Source organism: Meles meles, chromosome 15, assembly GCF_922984935.1.
Source record: "Meles meles chromosome 15, mMelMel3.1 paternal haplotype, whole genome shotgun sequence".
Lineage (NCBI taxonomy): Eukaryota > Metazoa > Chordata > Mammalia > Carnivora > Mustelidae > Meles > Meles meles.
In genome coordinates, this window is record NC_060080.1 from 26,611,267 (window position 1) to 26,632,511 (window position 21,245).

The 21,245-nt window shown below is 43.4% G+C and overlaps 1 protein-coding gene across 6 annotated transcripts in view; it reads left to right on the forward strand.

Annotated features, from left to right (window-relative positions):
* Positions 1 to 21,245, forward strand: part of LTBP1 (latent transforming growth factor beta binding protein 1) — a 402,027-nt gene that overhangs the window by 161,018 nt on the left and 219,764 nt on the right. For 3 of the 6 annotated variants that reach the window (XM_045979278.1, XM_045979276.1, XM_045979279.1), the window contains exon 5: positions 5,925 to 6,092. The exons of 1 other annotated variant lie outside the window; for it this stretch is intronic. In XM_045979278.1, the coding sequence (XP_045835234.1) occupies positions 5,925 to 6,092 (168 nt within the window). Of the gene's footprint in view, positions 1 to 5,730; positions 6,093 to 21,245 lie in introns of those variants that run through there. 2 more of the 6 variants (XM_045979281.1, XM_045979282.1) reach the window with 1 other exon arrangement.

Sequence of the window (21,245 nt, forward strand, 5' to 3'; positions counted from 1 at the left end):
AAGTATCAAAAGGAAAGGAAGTCTTGTATGTAGGTGTGAGAGAGATAAGTAATTGACCTAGTTGCCTTGAGTGGATATTAATGGAGAATTGAGGGACAGAGGAAACTCACATGGTATCGTATCAACTGGGTAGCATGCAGTTCTCTACTTCTTCATTTAGTCACATCTACCTGGAAAAAACCTCAAGAGATGGTCCCGGAATGTAAGTCCTAGAGTCTCATCTGAGGAGGTGCTCCCATGACAACTAGAAATCTGTTCCAGGACTGGAGCCATCCGATGAAGTAATAGATTGGATGCTAGTTTGTTTGCACGGCACCTTTCTTGAGGAACACAGTATTCTGTGGCAATTATTTTAATAGTCCATCAGGAGTTAAGCAAGCCTGGAGAGCAGAACAATGAACTCCTGTTATTCTAAGCATTATTTAATACTTTGATGATTTGTCCTTCAAAGAATTCTTGGCCTTTGGGCAAGCAATGGACCGCAACAGAAGAGTGAGCTCTTAGCTTCTTTTCTCACATGGGACCTGTGTATTGATTGAGCTCCGAAGTCTCTTTAAGCAGCCTCCGTTAATGGGCAGGGTGACGGCTCTTAACCACAGAGGGGGAGCTTCTCCTTTGCTGAGGACACTTCCTGTGCACCTTGGTCCCTGTTGTTCCAGTTGGATGAAGGCTGATGGGCTGTCACAGCCTTCTTTGTGGATGTGGAGGAGACTGTGTGCATGACATCTGACGTGAGTCTTGAACTTGTTCTGTTTATCTCTTTGGCTGCCTTTGCTTTTGTTCCCATCCTAGGCCAATGACGGAAAGATGGCAGCTGGGCACTTTTCTAGACTGAAGTCTATTTGTCAAGAACAAGTTTCACATTTTTGAGTTTTTCTCCATCATTAGTGACCAGGAAGCAGAAGTGAAAGCTTTTCCTGTTGGGAGGATACCGGCTTCACTTCCATCCCGTTCACCATATGCTCGGAGTGTCTGTGGTTTGTTTTAAACCACGTGCCAGTGCCTCTTCTTGGAGGTTGAACTTTGCGCAGGGTCTGGCAGGACCTGCAGACAGGATGTTGACTCCTGAGTATCTTGACTGACTGACTGACTAGGAGGCCCGATGGAGGTGCTGCACGGCTCCAGGCAATCTATGTTTCTAGCCAAGGCCTCCAAAATGCCAGGTTTGAAAACACTTGCTTAAGATTTCTGGGGCTTATTTACCTGCGGGGATCTAAAAATTACATTTTTTTTTTCATCAGAGGGACCAAGCATGAAGGCTCTGGCAAGAGTTTTCTCTGTTAAGTCCTGACTGGTGTGACTTTTGCTTTCCAGATTTGTAATTCTTTTCTTTTTTAAGATTTTTATTTATTTATTTGAGAGAGAGGGGAAGAGTGAGTGAGAGAGAGAGAGCGCAAGCCAGGACGGAGGTGAGGGATGCTAGGGGAGAGGCAGAGGGAGAAGCAGGCTCCCTGCTGAGCAGAGAGCCCGGCCTGGGACTTGATCCTAGAACCCTGGGATCATGACCTGAGCCAAAGGCAGACGCTTAACTGACTGAGCCACCCAGGTGCTCCCCCAGTTTTGTAATTCTTAATCAGCTATTAGCGCTCCAGGGACAATCTTTGACCACTGATTTCCCCATGGGTTTCAGTCTCCTCTCTGGTGAAACAAGGCCTTAGACCAGAATGGCTGCCAGCATCCAGTGAATCCATGATCTCCATGGGGTTCGACAGTCTTCTTGGGGTCACTTCATGTATTCTACACTTGATGCATACATGTATGCAGGCGTGTGGGGTTCTTGAGTTTAGTTTACTCCAAGCATTTGAGGAAGATTACAGACCAAGGGGTCCCTAGAGGAAAGTTCACTGCCACTGTTGGTGAATTCCCTGTAAACTCTTTTTTTTTTTTTTTTAATTAATTTATTTATTTTTATTTGCTTATTTACAGCATAACAGTGTTCATTGTTTTGGCATCACACCCAGTGCTCCATGCAGTACGTGCCCTCCCTATTACCCACCACCTGGTTCCTCAACCTCCCACCCCACCCCACCCCCTCCTGCCGCCCCTTCATAACCCTCTGGTTGTTTTTCAGAGTCCATAGTCTCTCATGGTTCATCTCCCCTTCCAGTTTCCCTCAACTCCCTCTCCCCTCCATCTCCCCATGTCCTCCATGTTATTTGTTATGCTCCACAAATAAGTGAGACCATATGATACTTGACTCTCTCTGCTTGACTTATTTCACTCAGCATAATTTCTTCCAGTCCTGTCCATGTTGCTACAAAAGTTGGGTATTCGTCCTTTCTGATGGAGGCATAATACTCCATTGTGTATATGGACCACATCTTCCTTATCCATTCATCCGTTGAAGGGCATCTTGGTTCTTTCCCTGTAAACTCTTAACAGACGAGTGGTATTGTCTTGAGCTTGTCACATGTGAGGAATTCGAAACTCGGAGCAGTTTACCTTACTCTTGGGTACTTTGAAAGTCAAACTCTACATGATACCCTAGTAGAAACATAGAAATGATTTTACAAGGGGATAGGAGAGTGCATTTTCTAACTCATTTAATATTTTTGGAGATCCTGTGAGAACTACAAATGATCATCTAATGTCAAAAGAAGTTGCGAGTTTTTCAATACTGATTGTGAGATTGATGTGGAAAACAAAAGCTAATTATAACGAAGAAATCAGTGCTTTGTGAAGACAAGAAGACCCACTGATTACGTGTCTGCTTTAGAAGTAGACTACTTTATAGCAGAAAGTTAGTAAAACACAAAGGGAAATATGAAATGAAATGTGTCTTCTTCCAAGACGATGTGAACATTGTAAAAATCAGAATTAAGTCATATGAAACTGTCTCTGCCATTTGAAAATCCAAATGATTCCAGGCCAAAAAAATTTTTTTTGGCAAAGAAATAGAGTAAGTTTTTAAAAACAATAGGCCTGGAGATTCTCAAGTGCCTATAAAGTGACTACTGTAGCTGAGAGGTGAAATGGGAATAATGATTAAGTGCTTGCTTTCTTTGGATGTCTCTCTTCGCCTAAGTGAGCATAATTTAGGTGACGGTCTGAGCATCTGCATGGCAGCTGCTGGTGCCACAAGTTAATGCCAGAGAAGACAGAATAGTTGGCACACCATTTCTAATTTCATTATTGTACCAAGAGCCAGAAAAAATAGAAGTTTATATTCTTTTGAAGTGGGACAATGTTGTCTCTCTCTCTCTCTCTCTCTTTTTAAATGGGCTCCACACACTTAGATACACAAAGTATTCTCAAGATATTTGTAAGCATGGTCTGACAATTTTGAGCATGAGCTGGGCTGTGTGTGTGTGCGAGTGTGTGTGCTACTGTAAGAAAAAAAAATAATAGTCGAGCTGCATGAATTTTTCCTGATTGTGGAATTAACATTCTGTTGTAGTTCTTTAAAATTCTGGGTACTGGGCGCCTGGGTGGCTCAGTGGTTTAAGCCGCTGCCTTCGGCTCGGGTCATGATCTCAGGGTCCTGGGATTGAGTCCCACATCAGGCTCTCTGCTCGGCAGGGAGCCTGCTTCCCTCTCACTCTCTCTGCCTGCCTCTTTGCCTACTTGTGATCTCTCTCTGTCAAATAAATACATAAAATCTTTAAAAAAAAATTCTCCTTAAAATTCTGGGTACACTCAAAAATTTTAAATACTGTATAAACATTCAAAACAGTGGTTCACAAATTGTTTCTTTAAATAAAGTTTTATTGGAACACAGCCACACCATTCATTTACATGTTTTTGACAGTCAGCTTTCCCGCTGCCACAACAGAGTTACATAGTTGCCAACAGAGTCCATCAGGCCTATAACCTTAAAATACTTACTATTTGGCTCATTATAGAAAAAACAGTTTCCAGATGCCATTTTGCAAGGTGCTGGAAGATCTGGCCAGGCCCCTAGACTATCTCCCCAATTTACACTCTGTGTCCTGATCTCTTGTGTTAGAACCGCAGAGTAAGAATGGGAAATCATCTTGGAAAAACATTTGAAAAGAACTGAGGCTCTTTTTCTTCTGGAAGAATCGTTTTCTTGTGTTAGGTGAGTGGGCCAACCCAAGCTGGTCTATTCAAGATCCTGCTAACTTGAGCTTCCTTTGCTTACTTGGTAGTTCTCTTTGAGTAGTTGAAGGGCGCTCATGTGGAAGAGGCATTGTTAGATTGGGAGACCATGGGGAGCGGGGTCAGGAGAATGGGCGCAACTGCCACGCTTGAGCTCCAGAAGGAAGAGCACTTGGTAGGAACAGCTTAGAACTAGAACGTGCTGTCTTAGTGGGTAATGAGCTCCCTGTCACCAGAGATGTTTAAATAAAGGTTGTGTCATACAACCCTTGAGCCCCAGTTGCAGCTTTGAAATTCTAATTTTTGTTGTTGTTGTTGATAAGGTTTTTGGTTTTCAAGCTCAGATCTGACCATAGTTTATTTTGTTGAGGGCTTATAGAGGCCTCTTAGATAACTTCCTGAAAATATAACCTTGGTCAGACCAAAGGAGTATACAGAGGCAGAATTGCTTCTGGTAGTCAGAGGGTGGCTGCAGAAAGGCTGACCCAGAGCTAGTCTCCCCTTTGGCCACTAAAGTAACACAGTGGCAATAGGATAGGCACTACTTCCGACCACCCTTAGTCTCACAGATGAATAATCTGTCTCCAGCTTCTGCTACCGTCTTTGCTTCCTGCCTTAGGGGCCTGGAAAGAGGAAGGACCTGGATGGGGGCACATCACAGCTGTAGAAATGAGACTAGAGTTTCTTACTGCACTTTGCTATGGAGCCTAGATTGGGACTTGGCCATGAATGGCAGTTCTGGGCGAGCTCATACATTCTCTGTGCGTCTCTGCTATGGCCACACGAAAGCAGCCGTAGAGAACATGTAAAGGAGGAATGTGGCTGTGTTCTAATAAAACTTTATTTATAAATGCAGGCAGTGGGCCAGATTAGATCCCATGGCCGCAGTTTGCTGACCCCTGGTAGAGACATTGAAAGTTAGAACTAGCTAGAAAACATCAGCTGTGATTCTCTCACGTTTTATAGAAGCGGTGAAATGACATGTCCAAAGTCACACCACGGCTGTGCCAGGATTATGAGCCAGACAGAGTCTGACTTTGAGATCAGTGCCCATTTCGTGATACTCTGCTGCCTCTGCTGTGCAGTCAGGTTACAGCATTTGGTTTTGAGGAGAGGGCCACGAGAAAGCAGGAAATACCTGCCTGAGGCAGAGGCAGCCCTTGGGCCTCATGACCTGGCCTCCCTTTCCCTTAGGCGGACCCCGTTTACAGTACAACAAAATACAGGTTGCATAAATTAAGATGGAGAAATAATGCCCCAGAGTTGTGAAAAAGAAATGGGCTCCCACAGCTGCCTCACAGGATTTGATCACTTCAGCTGAGAGTGCCAGGAGATTTGAGACAGATGTTTTCAGACATGCCGCATGCCTAAAACATTTCCAGGGGTCGGGCTGCAAATAGTGACTTAATAAGTGGAGAAACAGGGAAAGTATGCAAGCTGAGGACACAAGAGTTTATTCACCGTGAGGTACACGGCCAACCTCTTTGCATTACATGTGCCTGTCAGGGTTGGCTCTTTCATGTCGTGCCCTCCGTGTTGCTCTTTGTCTGCCCGTGAATAAAGTGCAGCATTGTGGTTAGTAATCCCACTCCAGTGACTCGACTTCAAATGTGGTTTTGGAGTGCATCCCAGAGTTCTGTTTGCTAAGCTTGCTACTCCTGTTTCAGAGACACCACTGGATAGAGAGCAGCGAGCACTAAAGGCTTCCCTCTTTCCTTAAACCTGTCGGGTTGTGGGCTCTCCCGTTCCCCCTCTCCTCTCCTTTCTTTTTCTCCCCCCCTTTTTTTTTTAAACCTTCCAAGGCACGTTCATGGATACTAAGCTGATGTGTTTGTTGTTCTTTTTCTCCCTGCCTCCGCTCCTAGTGAGTAACCACACTGGCCGCATCAAGGTGGTCTTTACTCCGAGCATCTGTAAAGTGACCTGCACCAAGGGCAGCTGTCAGAACAGCTGTGAGAAGGGGAACACCACCACTCTCATTAGTGAGAATGGTCACGCTGCCGACACCCTGACGGCCACGAACTTCCGAGTGGGTGAGTTCCTCCACGGTCCCTGACTGTCTTTCCTGAAGAGAGGTTTATGAGATCGAAGCCTTTAGACAGCCCCCTCCACTCCCACAGCTCTCTGCCCGAATGGGTTTCTGTCTGGGAGTCCGAATGTGCTTCTTGTGTGAGCTCTTGTAAATGACTTTCGGAATAATTTTTAACCTGCTCTTTGGCTTCTGAGAGCAGTGGCAGCTAGCATGTTGCCCCTTCTTGCCTGTCACTTATGCAGCCCGCGGTGATGGGAGGTAGCAATAGGACAGAAGGGGGTCGGTTTTAGATGAAGACCCTCGCACACGACTTGCCCCGATCGACTTCAGATTTTTATCTGCTTGGTCATAAGGAGAGTTTGCATTAGATCTGACTCATGTTACAAAATGTGGATAGTGGTGATGGAGTTGAAGTTTTTACTGGATGAATAGTCATGTTCTTAAAAAAAAATGGTCAAAAACTATATTTCAGTTGTAGGAAGGAACACGGACTTGTGTCTTGCGCCGCGTTGCTGCTCTGTATCAGAGGGCTGAATTATAAATTGATATACGACAGGGATTCAGGGGAAAAATGCGAGTGGCTTACTGTCAGCACTCAGGACCTTTGAATCTCTCATTAACTAATTTAAATATGAACCGTGGAGGTTACTGAAAAGAAAGCTTTTTACTTTAAGAATTTTTGTGTTGTTTTTACTTCTTCGTAAAGGGAGAGAGCATTGTGGTCCGCTGAATGCTGTCACACTGCCATGTTGTCATGCAATACGGTATTTTTGTCACGGAAAAATGTCTTTTATTATTTTTTGACCAATTATGGTTTGCCATGTGTACTCAAATAATCACAGACATCCACATTACATTATGAGCTACTCACAAGAATAACCCAAATGTCAGACAGATAATAACACTGGCTAGATCTGGTCTTTTTATGGAATATTGCTGTTTAGTCTTGAGTGTGTGTGTCTGGGGGGGCCAGGAGAGAGGATGTCTCTTTCAAACTGATGATCATCAAGACAAAATACAAGGGCACAGCCTGAAGTCCTTATTAGCTCTTTGATTATTCTCCTGCTTTATTGTGACTCCCACTCCTTCGGGAGTCAAAGCAATATTCGAGATAGTCTGTGCTTGGAAAAAACATGTGCCCATAGATACCATTTAAAAGGGTATTGTGAATTTCCTGGCTACGATAAGGGTGTTTGGGCATATTTTAAGAAGAATGTAGCTGGTAGGTGCCAAGTGGCACTTTACACTACTCAGGGCAGAGAGCCGAGTCTCATGGGAAGTGTGTTGAACTGCGGATCGGGAATCTAGACTCTGGTCCCGGTCCTGCCACTAACGACCTAATCCACAGGGTGTGACACTTACTGTTTCTGGACCTCGGTTTCGTCTCATCCATAAAAGAAATGTCTTACATTTAGGGACTTCTGAAATTCAGTCTATCTTTAAATTCTTCGGACTTTTTATGAGTAACAAGTAATATTATTTTCTGGAGGGCTGTAGACAATGAGGGGAAGAGAAAAAGGCAGTTCCCAGGAGGTTGTTATGGGCTTAATGACTTTTTCCCACTTTTACTTTTCTTGATTGCCTTCCTTGCTCTCCTGGGTTTCCCAGTTCCCCCAACAGTGTCGGTGCTCCGTCCTCTTTCTCCTCCTCCTCCTCGCATTTTCCATAAATCTTTATAGTAGGAATGACAAAGTAATCGGATGGGTGGTAATTTTTTGGCTTACAGTGTATTCATTCTGAAACTAAATATTTGCAGGCTTTGAGAAACAGAGGAAGTCTACTTGTTAAAACACGCCGCACACTTTCCTGTCTGGCATTTAAGTAGATGTTTAAGAACAGGAGAACAGGATACACGTAGCCTGGTCACAATATGAAATGGAGCAAACTTATTGACACACACAAAAATCTCAAAACCAGAACTCAACTCTGCCACAAAAGGATTGGCAGAGTAGTTTAAAAGAGAGAGACAGAGAGGGCTCGAGAATAAAGTTTCACATTGGTAGCCCTGGGAAATACTTCATGTATGTCCTCAGCGATTTTCCTCTTCTCTTTATTCAGATGCTAAATGTTATATAATTTGAGGGAGAAGCTGTACATTTCTTTTAATTAAAGAAAGGTGATTCTGTAGAACTTACAGATTACGATTCTTCAGAGATACAGAAAATTTTAGAAATTCATTTTTTAGACCTGTATCTTTGGGGACTTAGCTGGTGTAATATAGCTGGATTACTTACAGAAAAAGTGACTTTCTAACTTCCTGGGTTTTTTTCTCTTTTTGTATTTGCTTACAATACATTGCATCTTTTGACAAATAGGATATGTATATGGAAAATAGAACAGCTTGGGGACAATTAAAAATTCATCATAACTTGCTAGCTACTCTCTTTGGCCTCTGGTATGTAAGATGTGGGGGGCTGACAGACTTCTTCTGTAAAGGGCCAGATAGTAAATACTTGAGACTTTGCAGTACATACTACACAGAGTGCAAATCCTCAGCTCTGTGTTGGCCTTGCAAGCAGCCATATGTACAAGCCTGGGCGTGGCCCTGTACCAAACCCTTGGTGGGCCAGGTTTGACCTGAGTGGCGCGGTTTGCCAACCCCTGCTCCAAGGAGTCAACATAATACTGGGAAAACCACGTGGAATTCAGAGTCAAGACAGCTTCACTAAATAATCCATTTGGATAATCAGAACACAGAAATAATTTTGAACATTTCCATGGCGGTTTAGAGGTTTATTTGTTTGTTTTTTGAAGGAAGTGGGGACACATAATAGTAACACTTTTTTTTTAAAAGATACTATTTATTTATTTGACAGACAGAGATCTCAAGTAGATGGAGAGGCAGGCAGAGAGAGAGAGAGGAGGAAGCAGACTCCCCACTGAGCAGAGAGCCCGATGCGGGGCTCGATCCCAGGACCCTGAAATCATGACCTGAGCAGAAGGCAGAGGTTTAACCCACTGAGCCATCCAGGTGCCCCAATAGTAACACTTTTTTGATAAGGAAACTCGGATGGTATAAGTGAGCTTGACTTAGTTATACGGCAAGTCTGCTACCTAGGACCAGAACTTAGATCTCCTTAGGTCATCTGTTTACTTAATTTCCTGGGGTCAGACCACAACGTGTAGGAGGGATACAGGTGAAGGACCTCATGGGGTTGGTTTTGTGGGAAGGATGGGTGGTCTGAGAGAGAACAGAGATCAGAAGCCCTGGGTTGCTGTCTTGGCTTCATCATGGCCAGTGGCATATTCTGGCCTTAGATCCTCCTGGGCTCTGGTCATTGACCACACAGAACAGGTAATAATGGGGATACAGAGGGTGGTTCTGTAGCAGACACAGGGGTCTTCCTTTTTTTTTTTTTTTTTTTTTGGTGCTTCTGTGGTAGGTCTTCTGGTCTATGATGATGGTGAGTCTGGGCTGTTTAGATATGAGAGGCAGGTGTATTATTTTTCATGACTATTAAGCATAGAGTCTCTGTTCTTGAATATTCAGTTGGGGAAATATATATATATTTTTTAAGATTTTGTTTATTTATTTGACAGAGAGAGAGAGACAGATCACAAGTAGGCAGAGAGAGGGGAAAGAAGGCTCCCCATTGAGCAGAGAGCCCAATGTGGGGCTCGATCCCAGGACCCTGAGATATGACCTGAGCCGAAGGCAGAGGCTTAACCCACTGAGACACCCAGGTGCCCCAAGATTTTATTTTTAAGTAATCTCCACACTTAATATGGGGCTTGAACTCACAGCCCTAAGATTAACCCCTTGATCTTGGAAAAATCTAAAGTATGACTTGCACTGAGTATGAGGCCTGAATGACAATGATATCCAAGGGAAGTACTCTGAGATTCTAGAATAAATTCATTTTTATGAACATGATATTGGTATGAAATAACAGAATATTTACACTAAATGGCCTTTCCTTTCAAGCAGATTTCTAATGATAATAACTTTTTTGGTGACATTCTGGGCTTTGCCTCTTTGCTCTCCCCAGCTTTGCCTTTTTAAAAAATGGGAACATATTCCCAGCTGGGTGGGCCGGCAGGTTAACCATTGTTGTTTTAATGGATTCCTTCCCTTCATAGGGATATAACGAAGATGACCTTCTGGTATTTTTAAAGTTGTTTATAGAGTCGTAAGTTCCCCTAATAAGAAGAACACAGGAATTCATGTTGTCACAACTAGAATATTTGAAATAAAATAATACTATCCGTGGCACAGCTTATTTGTAGAACCAGTGAAAAGCAATCATGATAGCTAAAATAACAAATTTGGTTTATATGATGCTGTTTTCTCTGAGGACTTACAGGGGACTTAGTTTCTATCAGCATCAAGTGAATAATTATATAAATTATTGGATAATTTAAAAAGTATGTTCCCATATGTTACTTCATTTGATGCGTACTTCCTATGAGAGAGGTAAATTACAGTATTCATATTCTGTGGATGTGAGTATCCAGGCCCCGGTGGTTTGATTAAAGGTGACTCTCACTTAGGTTTTCTGTTCCGAGTCCAGATACCTCCTGCTCTCCATGTTGCCAAGCGAGTATGTATAAAACACGGTACTAGATTTTCCAAGACAAATCATGAAGCTGTCCCCTGAGAGCTTTTGCTTTGCGGAGATGAGGAGTATGTGTAAATAAATCTAAATCAAGGTAGAAGATGTTTCGCAGGAGCCCGGAGAAGGAGATACCACATCCAGCTGAGGGAGGTTAACTTTGAGAGAAAAGGAATGGTGTGTGACATTCTTGTTTAGTTCACTATGCTATCCCAGCTGCTACCCAGGCTGGCTCATAGTGGGAGCTGGGTACATGCACGTTGCCTGATTGTAGACTGTTGGGGGCAGTGGTTCCTGAAACACTGGTTAAGTTCCAAAATGTAGGTGGATGGGAGAGAGAGAGAAGGGAGGTAACGCTGATGTGCGGGGAAGAATTTACCTGCTCGAATTCGGCATGGAGACAAAAGGCACAGGTAGTTTGTGAGAAGCGGGAGTAGTTTCACTTAAATATAGAAAGCTGCAGAGTTAATGATGAGATACCTGACAATTCTGGGAAGGTAGGGGCAGGCTGGTGAGCACCTTGAATTCCAAGCTTCGGAATCTGGACTTCTTCAGAACTTACTGAAGTTCTCTGTCTGAAAGGGGGCAGAGTACTTATCATTTTGAAAAAAAGAGGGATGCTTTCTTGTTTTGTTTTGTTTTGTTTTAAGGCAGGAAACTAGGGTTTTAATAATGTAAATAAGCTTTTGAACAACTCATAATAGCTGACAACCTCTAGCCGCTTTTAACAGTTTAGACGTTGGCTTGTTGCTCTGCACTGGGAGTGTTCCCCATATGTCTCACAAAACCAGCTTCATCCCGAAGTGTTTTTGAGGCAGGGAAGCAGTGCATTTTGTTACACTCATTACATAGGATCTCTTTGTGACGAGGGATGACCAGTTCTCTCTCACCGAGGCAATCCGTAAACCAGTACCTGCTCAGGGAGGGGGAAGCTTTGAGATTTTTGTCTGACAACTTAGTCCAGACGGCGAGTCTTCCGTCCTCTGCCAGTTGTCTTCGTGTGGATCCCTTAATGTGTTTCCAGCATAAAAACCGGTGAAATGCCAGCATATCACTCTTTGATTGACGCGTGCATATATTTGCCCCTTGATGCATTGTATAGAGTGTATGTTTTTAAACACGGAATCTAATCCAAAACTAAAAGAAAGTGGCTGCTTTTCATTTGGGCAATTTGGAACGTTTAAGAATTTATCAAAGAAACTATTACCAAATATATTGAATCTTCTCAAAATATTTTCTGATACTGAATAAATGCCATAGTGTAAAGCAATTTCTTGTTTATTCTCTTTGAGCTGTGGAGGTGCTATTAGGAAATTAATTTATTTAACATGTTTATCGAGTGCCTATCGTATGCCAGGGATTGGTGTGGGCATTAGGAGTGCATTAGGAATACAGCAATGAACAGAACAGACACCTGCCCCTGCAACATTAAAAAAAAAAATACAGTGTGGCTGAATGATGTGGTGTTACCCTAAGTGAAATGGACCAGTCACAAAGTAACGAATGGTATAGGATTCTACATGGATGAGTTACCTAGGTAGCTGGATTCATAGAGGGAGAGAGGATGGTGGTTACCAGAGGCTGTAGGAAGGGGGAAATAGGGAAGTGCTGTTTAGTGGGTGGAGAGCTTCAGTTTTGCAAGATGAAAAAGTTCTGGAGCTTAAATACTTGGCAGTGTGAATGGACTTACCACTACAGACCTGTACAGTTAGAAATGACTAAGATAGTAAATTTTAGGTTGCATGTATTGTATTTTACCACAATTAAAAATTTAAAAACTTAGGGGCACCTGGGTGGCTCCATCATTAAGCATTTGCCTTCCACTCAGGTCATGATCCTGGGTCCTGGGATCGAGCCCCACACTGGGCTCCTTGGTTGGCAGGGAAACTGCTTCTCCCTCTCCCACTCCCCCTACTTGTGTTCCCACTCTCGCTGTGTCTCTCTCTGTCAGATAAATAAATAAAATCTAAAAAATTAAAAAAAAAAAAACCCAAGCCATAGTGTGAGTATATAGTACTGTTGAATGTATGCTTCCACAATATAGTACAGATAAGGAAAATTGGACATATGCCAAGTAATGATAACTGCTATGAAGAAATAGAAACTTGGAAGGGCAGTAGAGATGGGCGTGGTGGTGGAAGGTACAGATTGCTATTTTAGACCTGTCCCAAAGGGCTCTCTGGTGAGAGGACATTTGAGCAGAGACCTGAATGGAGTGAGTGGTGAGCTCTGGGAGGGAACATCACAAACTCTGTAATCTAACACTGTCACTGTATTTGTTTAATTTAAATTGCGATTTATCTCTAGAGGGCTGATGTTTGGAGCGTTCAGTCAAATTTGTCCTATACGTCCTCTTGGATTAGGTTTTATCGATCTATATATAAGAACACACACACATGCACACTGTATCAGGGAATCCTGTTAATAACATGTGTAGATAAAGAGCCTTGTACACAGAGGATGTGTATGCAAGCATGTCTCAGGTGTAAAAATGATCCTGGAATTATTGCAGAAGGAATCTTGGTTATTTATAATAAAAAGTATAGGGTCTTCGATATAGGAAAGAATTACCAAAGAAGCTGTGTTGCCTCTTTCTCCAATATTTTATAGAAGACAGATCATGTGATTTTGGTATGGAGCTTACCTTTAATGGAAAGAAAAGTGGTTGTGAGGGCAGGTGTGTGTGAGTGTGTGCATGTGCGTGTGTGTGTTTGTGTTAAGAGGGAGGGTCCAGTGTAGAGGAAGGCCACATGGAAGGGCGATTCTAGGGGTTCGGTTCGTTGGACCAAGGAGAGGCCATGAGTTGATGCTAAGAGCCCAAATCAGGAGAGAATGAGGTCCTTTTGGTTGAGGGGGGAAGATCTTTGAAACTGAGAAGTTGAGGGGCATCAGAGTGGTTGTATATGAAAGTTTGTCTGTAGTCAGGACAGTTAAAAGAAGAAAGAAAGAAAAGAAACGACCGTAGGTAAAAGGATTCAGCAGTTTGCTAGCTCTGTGAGAAAGGCATGTGTGATCGATCGTTCCTTGTAAGCCATGCCTGGCCTATATCAAGGGGCTGACTGGGACTCCTTAATGGGGTTCTGCTGGCTCGCCTAGAATAAATGACCTTTCGGAATTCCTTGGAGTCCGTAACGCGGTGTCTGAAAGTGTATATTCTTTCCTAGTCACTCAGCTTGAGCACCTGGCTTGATCTCTGGAAAACCAGACTTCTTAGCTTAGCGTGCTGGGTCTTCCAGGAGAAGCTGCCGCCTGGCTTCCTGGCTTTCATGTCCTTAATCTCTGCTACCCAGGTGAGGGTGTGTGTTACCGAAGGTCCACAGGTGCGCCCGGCCGTCTGTGCTGCTGTGCCTCTGCTCACACGGCTGGCTCTGCCCGCCAGCTGCATGTCCGCAGCCAGCGTGCCTGCGCAGGCCCTCATCGCTCTTTCGGGAGTCGGCCACGTGCCGCTCATGCCATGAAGTCTCGTTTCCCTCATTTGTTGTCATACCTCTGTATTCCACTGAATTCCAACCTGCTTGGGGACAGGGACCTGTCCGCTTTTTGTTGGTCTCCCTGGGGCCAGCAGGCTGAGTTACTTCAGGTATGCTTATGGCCTCTGGGTTGACAGAGCAAATTGTCTACGTGGGTGCCTGTTGTTAGGACGCAGAGATTTTATCCGTCGCAGCTTCCTCATAAATCCTCAGGCAGCTGAAATCGCCCCAGTACCATAGCCATCTGAGCAGCCTTTATAGAGCTTGGGGACGCAGAAGAGAACATATTCCAGTGACTCAAGATGATTGAGAAAGGACACCTTTATAGCACTTTGGGTGGAGTTTGGAGTTTACATTTTGAACACGGACTGTGGGGTACTTTTTGCTCATGGCCAAGGGCAGTTAGCTTCCTATACCCTCAGCTGCTCCCGCTCCCCATTCCGACATCTAAATACCCACAGTCTCTTAAGGAACGTCTTCAAACTCTTTGTCAAATGCTTCTGTGTGTGCTGCTTTTTCTCCTTCCTTTTCTCCCTGGGATCACCTTGTCAGCTGGCATTGGTGCTGTAGCTCAGGGGCGCTCTTGATCCATCTGGAGCCCTGGGCTGGTGATTTTACCTGGTTCCAAACTAGTACAATGACTCCAGTAATGACCTGACCTTCGTGCAGTGCTTCCCCGAGGCTTATGAGAAGGCGCAGACCGAGAGCATATATGGATTCCTTGGGTTGAGTTCAAGAAGAGCTTTGTCGGGGCGCCTGGGTGGCTCAGTAGGTTAAAGCCTCTGCCTTCGGCTCAGGTCATGATCCCAGGGTCCTGGGATCAAGCCCCACATTAGGCTCTCTGCTCAGCAGGTATCCTGCTTTCCCCCCTCTCTCTCTGACTGCCTCTCTACCTACTTGTGATCTCTGTCAAATAAATAAATAATATCTTTAAATTAAAAAAAAAGAAGAATTTTGTTTTTCCCAAACATAACCAGTTCTTCTCTTAATTCATAACTTCTGTGTCCTGTGATACAGGTCTCTGTGCCTACATCTTCTGGAATTTGGATAGGGTATGTTCCCTTTGTACCACAGAGACCGTAGTTCCTTCATTTACTGATCCTGATGACACACTGTCTTCGAAAAAGACACGGGGGCACCTGGGTGGCTCAGTCTGTGAAGTGTCCAGCTCTTGATTTCAGCTTGGGTCGTGATCTCAGAGTGTGAGTGAGATTGAGCCCTGCATCAGGCTCTGCATTGGGTGTGGGGCCTGCTGAAGACTCTCTCTCCCCTTCTGCCCCTCCCCTTCCTGCTCTCCCGTTCTTAAAACACACACACACACACAGAAGGATGTTTCTGTTCCTCCTCCACTTTGGTCCTCTGCTCCTAGTGCACAGAAGTTTCCACACTTGCTCACATTTAGGCTAGCTCTGGGTGGGTTAGACTGCATACAGAGTAATGCCTATCATTGTCATATGGTGGAGACAATGGAATAGCACCATGTTCCCTCTGCCTTGGGTCTGGTCCTCCTTGAGGGGTCCCCTGGCTGACCCAGGAAACTCTTGTCCATTGCAAAGCCTGCTGGCAAGAGTGAAAGCATTGAAACAGTGTAGCACATTCTGGAACTGAACGCTGCCATCAGGAGGATAAACAGTCATCGTGCATAGATGGGGGAATCTCCAGTGATGTATGATTATAACATTTGATCTTGCTTTGTGCTACTCACTTTGCTGTCATTGCGTAATTCACCTCCGGGCTCCCTGGTTGTAGTAAATTTAAGGAAGTTGGACTTAACATAAATACTGAACTCATATTTGTAAGATACGATATATATCTGCAGCACTTACTGGCATACACTTTAGGCTCAATTTTGCATCTGTTGCACAAGAGTCAAACGTTTAGATCAGCTTTTAGTATTGAGGAATATATATGTATATATATGTGTGTATATATATGTATATATATGTGTGTGTATATATGTATATATGTATATATGTACATATATTTATATTTTTTTCCAAGTGGGGGAGGAATAATGCATTTGTGTATTGTTGGAAAAACCTTCTGGAACTCACATCACGGATGATATGAAAATGTTTTTGAGGGCAGCCACACGGTCGTCTTCAAGTTATGCAGTCCAGGAAAATAAAATAACTACCAAATGGGGAAGGATAAAGCTAGTTAGGAAGTTTGAGATCTACTCTCCAAAGTTATATCACAAATAAAATGAAAAGAGCCAGATGCCCTTTCTTTGCCAATGTAATGTAATGCTGTCATTGATACACTTATTGAAACTTGATTTTTTTTTTTTTAAAAAAAAGGAAACTTGATTTTCTCTTTTGTGGAAGAGTAAGGGTTTAAGGGAATGGTTTCCTGCTCAACACCATTATCTTGAATTTAGACTCACACAATAATTACAAAAAAAAAACAACAAAAAACAAAAAAAACACAAAACCCTGGCATGACTGCAGTGTTGGCTTTTATAAGATTTGGTGGGAAAAATGAAAACTTTGGGCAGTAATGAGAGATTTCTTCACTCTGAGACCAAACTTCAGATGCCCATCAGATTCAATAAAAATTTGTTCTGGATTATGAAGAGTTTCTAAGCTTTCCTAGTACAAAAACTCAACGTGATTTTCATCTCATTTTCCTTAGACAAGGTGAAAGGGAAACTTGACATTAAGATTTTTTACAGTAAGGAAGGCAGACCACTGCCCTTTTTTCTGGCAAATTAGGAAGTGCACTGGAACATTCTTAACCAGCCTTATTTAGCAAGATTAGAATATGTCACTTCTTGCCACTGCATTGTCCCTTTCTTCAGAAAGGGGTGATTTATGAGCTCTCTGGATCTTCTTGTGGTATTAATAACATTTGAGCCAGCTGTTTTATTGGGTGTACACAGAGGGTAATTAGAAACATCTGAGAGTCCCGTAATGTGCCCAGAAAACCATGACGTTGTATGGAAAAGAAAAAAAAAGTCATGCCAAAGTTGTGTACGTGGTAAATAGATGAATTAGCATTAAACAGAATTTACTCTGTATTATACATGTTTTGAAAAAGAAGCTAACTCTTCAGGCTGAAAATATCCACTTATTGAAACACATTCACTGCAGAAATCATAACCTTATTTGGTAAAAGACCTTCTCAGTGTGCTGTTCATACAGTAATTATCATTTCCCTTCTGTCAAACTTCGTCATATTATAGACCGTTTTCTGCCAAAAGTATTTCTTCCTTTTACCTGGCAGTCACTTGAAATCTTCAGAATTCTGAGGGATCTCGTTTAAGGAAATTAACTCTTAGAAACATACTGCACAAGGGACGAATAGCGTCCAATTTGCCTAATAGTCTATCCTAGAAATCAGGGTGGGATTCAAGAGCTTGGGTTCTGTTTTAGCTGGTTATTTGAAATTTGATCTGCTCCCGTGGTGGCTGAGTTTGAGTATTTGGGTATGCAGTAATAACAGCGGCTCAGTCAGGGTCTGATTTAAATCAGGTCCTGTTCTCTCTTCCCTCAAGACAAAATCTAGACAAGAAACCCTAACAATTTGCTGGTGGCTTGTGAATGGTTCCTTTCATCTTCATTCACAAATAACAAGCCCTCCTGACAAGTCAGTGCTGAGTCAAACTGACACATCCCAGGCCATGGATAGGGTTCAAGTTGGAGGCATCCAGTATCTTTTCAACCTGTCTTGCTTTGTGTGTCTCCGTTGGGTGTGCCATTTTGGTCCTGTTTGATCATTTTGAATGGGGTTCCTCATCAGTCCTGAGATGAAAGTGTAGCTAACTGTATGTTCTGTTAGAGGTTGGTGGTGACTTAACGAAGCCTCTAGAAGGAGAAGTGGGTTCACCTGTATAACAATGTTTATGGGGGTGAGGGAGGTAGGAGAGTAGTTAGGACCTCTGGTTGAAACCCGACTTCAAATGTCTGCCTTTTCCAACCTCTGAATCAGTGGTTCTCAGTCCTGGTTCTACAGGAGAAGGTCCTATGGATTACTGAAAGGTATAGATGCCCAACCCACTGGGCTCGTCTCCTGAATCATAATGGCTGGGTGTGTTTGGATGTGTGTATTGTGAAAACCACCGATGTTGGCGATTGTTAGACACGGCTCTGATAGAGAACCTGTAGTCTAAGCCAGTGCCTGTCACCCTACATGATCAGGAATCATTGCTAATCTTGACAAAATTAGGAGAATTAGATTATTCTCTTGAATTAGAATTAGTTATAATTCAGGAGATTCTGCATTCCTAACGAGCCCCTGGGGATGGGATCCTGCTGGGCCATGGACCACCCACAGAGTAGCAAAGATCTAAGGTGTTATTAATTCATAACAAAAATGATTTGAAAAAGATACATTATCATTATTTAATGATACTTACTGAGTCTGACACTATATTAGGAAATGATTTCTAAATGCTATATAATCAAAATATGTTCACCCTTTGCAACATTCCTACCTCCTTTCCTTTCTCCCTTAAAGCTGGCGTTTCCTCACCTGCCTGACAGCCTCTTGGGCAGAGTCGCAAAGGGTAGCATCTAATGCCTGCGTGCAGGGCTGCCTTCTCTCTTTACCGCTCCGGTTCAGCCTGCTCTAGCTGGTCTCCTGCCTTAAGAATTTTCTGCAGAAAGTCTCTCTGTTCATCATGTCCCTTGAATTTCAAGGGATATGCGTCAGGCTCTCCAGATGATGGTCCCCTTTCCTCCCTAGGGCAACAAGCTGGTTTCTGTAGTGCGGCCAGCACCCCACACAGTGAGATGACTGTCACTGACCTCTGTCAGCTTTGGAATGCAGTGCAAATCCCCTCATGGAGGTTAAGCATCCGATTTTTGGTTTTGGCTCAGGTTCTGATTTCAGGATTGTGGGATGGAGCCCCGTGTCAAGCTTTGTACTGTGTGGAATCTGCTTGAGACTTTCTCTGTCTCTCCCTCTGCCCCTCCCTGCCATGCTCTCTCTCTCTCTCCCTAAAATAAATGAAAATAAAAATCTTAGAAACATTCCATTTCATAGTCTGCACAACAATATGCAAGGGCAATGCTCTTTGCCTACTAGTAATAGGACATAAATTTGAATCGTTTTTCTGAATGAAGTGAAATGGGAGATAAATTTGCACAGATCCATCCTTATTCCAGTGAGGCTCTACTTGTGATTAATAGTAAGCCTTCTGAAAGGACTTGAGAATAGAGTCTTCAAGATAAGGTATACTCGAATGATACCAACTTGTCCAAATCCTTTATGCAACCATCATCCTGGATCTCTGATGGCATCATCTCTGTCCTGCACTCTGTTACACCTAAGCTTCCCAGGGGCACCTGCAGTGCCGAGATTTTGACTCATGAGGATGATATGAGGGAGCACCTATAGCATCTTAGAGAATTGACTTAAAGGGAAATAAAATAGAAATAAAATGAATTCATTAGCTGGGATAGCAGAGCTAAAACTCTCTCTTCCTTTTGTCCCCACAATCCCACTGTATTTCCTTCCCCTCACTCTGGCCCCTTCCTTTTTCTTCACATGCCTCTAACAGGCATTTCCCTAGTGGCGCATGCTCAGTGCCCTCGGTCACCACGTGGTCTCTGGTTCACACCCAAAATGCAGATGAAAAGGGGAGAGACGAGCTTGGTAATGGTTCTCAACATGGGGAGATTTTGTCCCCCACTTCCCACCAGGAGACATTTGGCAGAGTCGGACATTAGTAGTTGTCCATACTAGGGGGCAGAAGGGGCGGGTTTACTCCTGGCATGTAGTCGGCAGATGCCAGGGGTGCCCCTGAATCCCTCCAGTATGGGATCGTCCCTACAACAAAGCATTATTCGGTCCCCAGTGTTAACAGTGCTGAGCTGAGGGGTGTGCTCTAGGCATTGCTGCTTTTCCCTATTGGACAGTATCTCAGACCTTCCAAATGTTTTGTCCAGGTCCCTGGAGAACCCACCCTCTTAAATCTCAAGATTGTTCTCTAGCTAAAACCATCAGTGTTCTGTCACAGTGCACTTTTTTGGTGATGGTGTGGGGGCTCTAACTGACAGCTAGTTCCTTCAGCCCTCTTGCACACGTATTGGCTCCCGGAGGCCAAATTCACATTTGATAATTTATACCTGATGCTCATGTTGGATTTCCAAGGGTGAGGGATTGAGATGATTTGTGGCGTCTCTGGGTGGCTCACATGGGCTTGATTGGCTTTTATGGGGATTCTTTGGAAACCGAAAAAATAACAAGTGGGAAAATGCTTAGCATGGGAGGCATTTTTTGCACATCTCAGAAGTGATCGTATAATAGAAACCACTTTTCAACACGAAGCGTTGCTACCGTACACACGTTCATTTGCAGAGTGTCTGTGCTACGGCCGTTGGAAAGGGAGAGAAAACTGAGTGTGTTTATTTGAACCATAGCATCATCACATGTTCAAATAAACATAGCACCTTGGGAGGGTTGCAGGTTTGTTATTTCTAACCCAAATGTATTTCCACATGCCTTTTGAAGGGTCATTTTTGCCAAGTTTAAAGGAGAAAACTATCCAAGCATTGAGAGTCTGACATATTATTTAACTTGTTGAAAAAAGAAAAGCCTCTTTGTGGCCAAAACACTCCAGGTTAGCTGGGCAACGAGGTCTATCATGTTTTTAAAGCATTCACTTTTGGCCTGAGAAACAGCCCCAGAGAGCAAGTAAGACCTTGCCCTCACCTGCGTATAACCTCTTCCACAGGTTCCCCTTAGGTTTTGGTCATCTTCCCCAGGAAACTTGGAATTTTCAGTTGTTTGGTACTTTTTTTTCCCTTGAATGAAAAGCCTGTTCTTAATTCCATCAGCACAGCTATATTTTATTGCTGCTTTTCATGAGACCCTCAGTCCATAATTCATGTGGCTGATCTTTTTTTCATTGTATCGTTTATTTCTTTTTTTAAAAAGTTATGGTAAAATATACATAACACAAAATTTACCATTTTAACCAAATTCAAGAATATACTTCAGTGGCATTGAGGATATTCACAGTGATGGACAGCCCTGACCACTAACCATTTCCAGAATTTGTCATCATTTCAAATGTGCTCCATACCTATTAAACGATAATTTCCTGTTCCTCTCTCCCCTCACCCAGCCCCTGGCCACCTTCGTTCTACTTTCTGTCTCTCTGCATTTGCCTGTTTGTGGTACTTC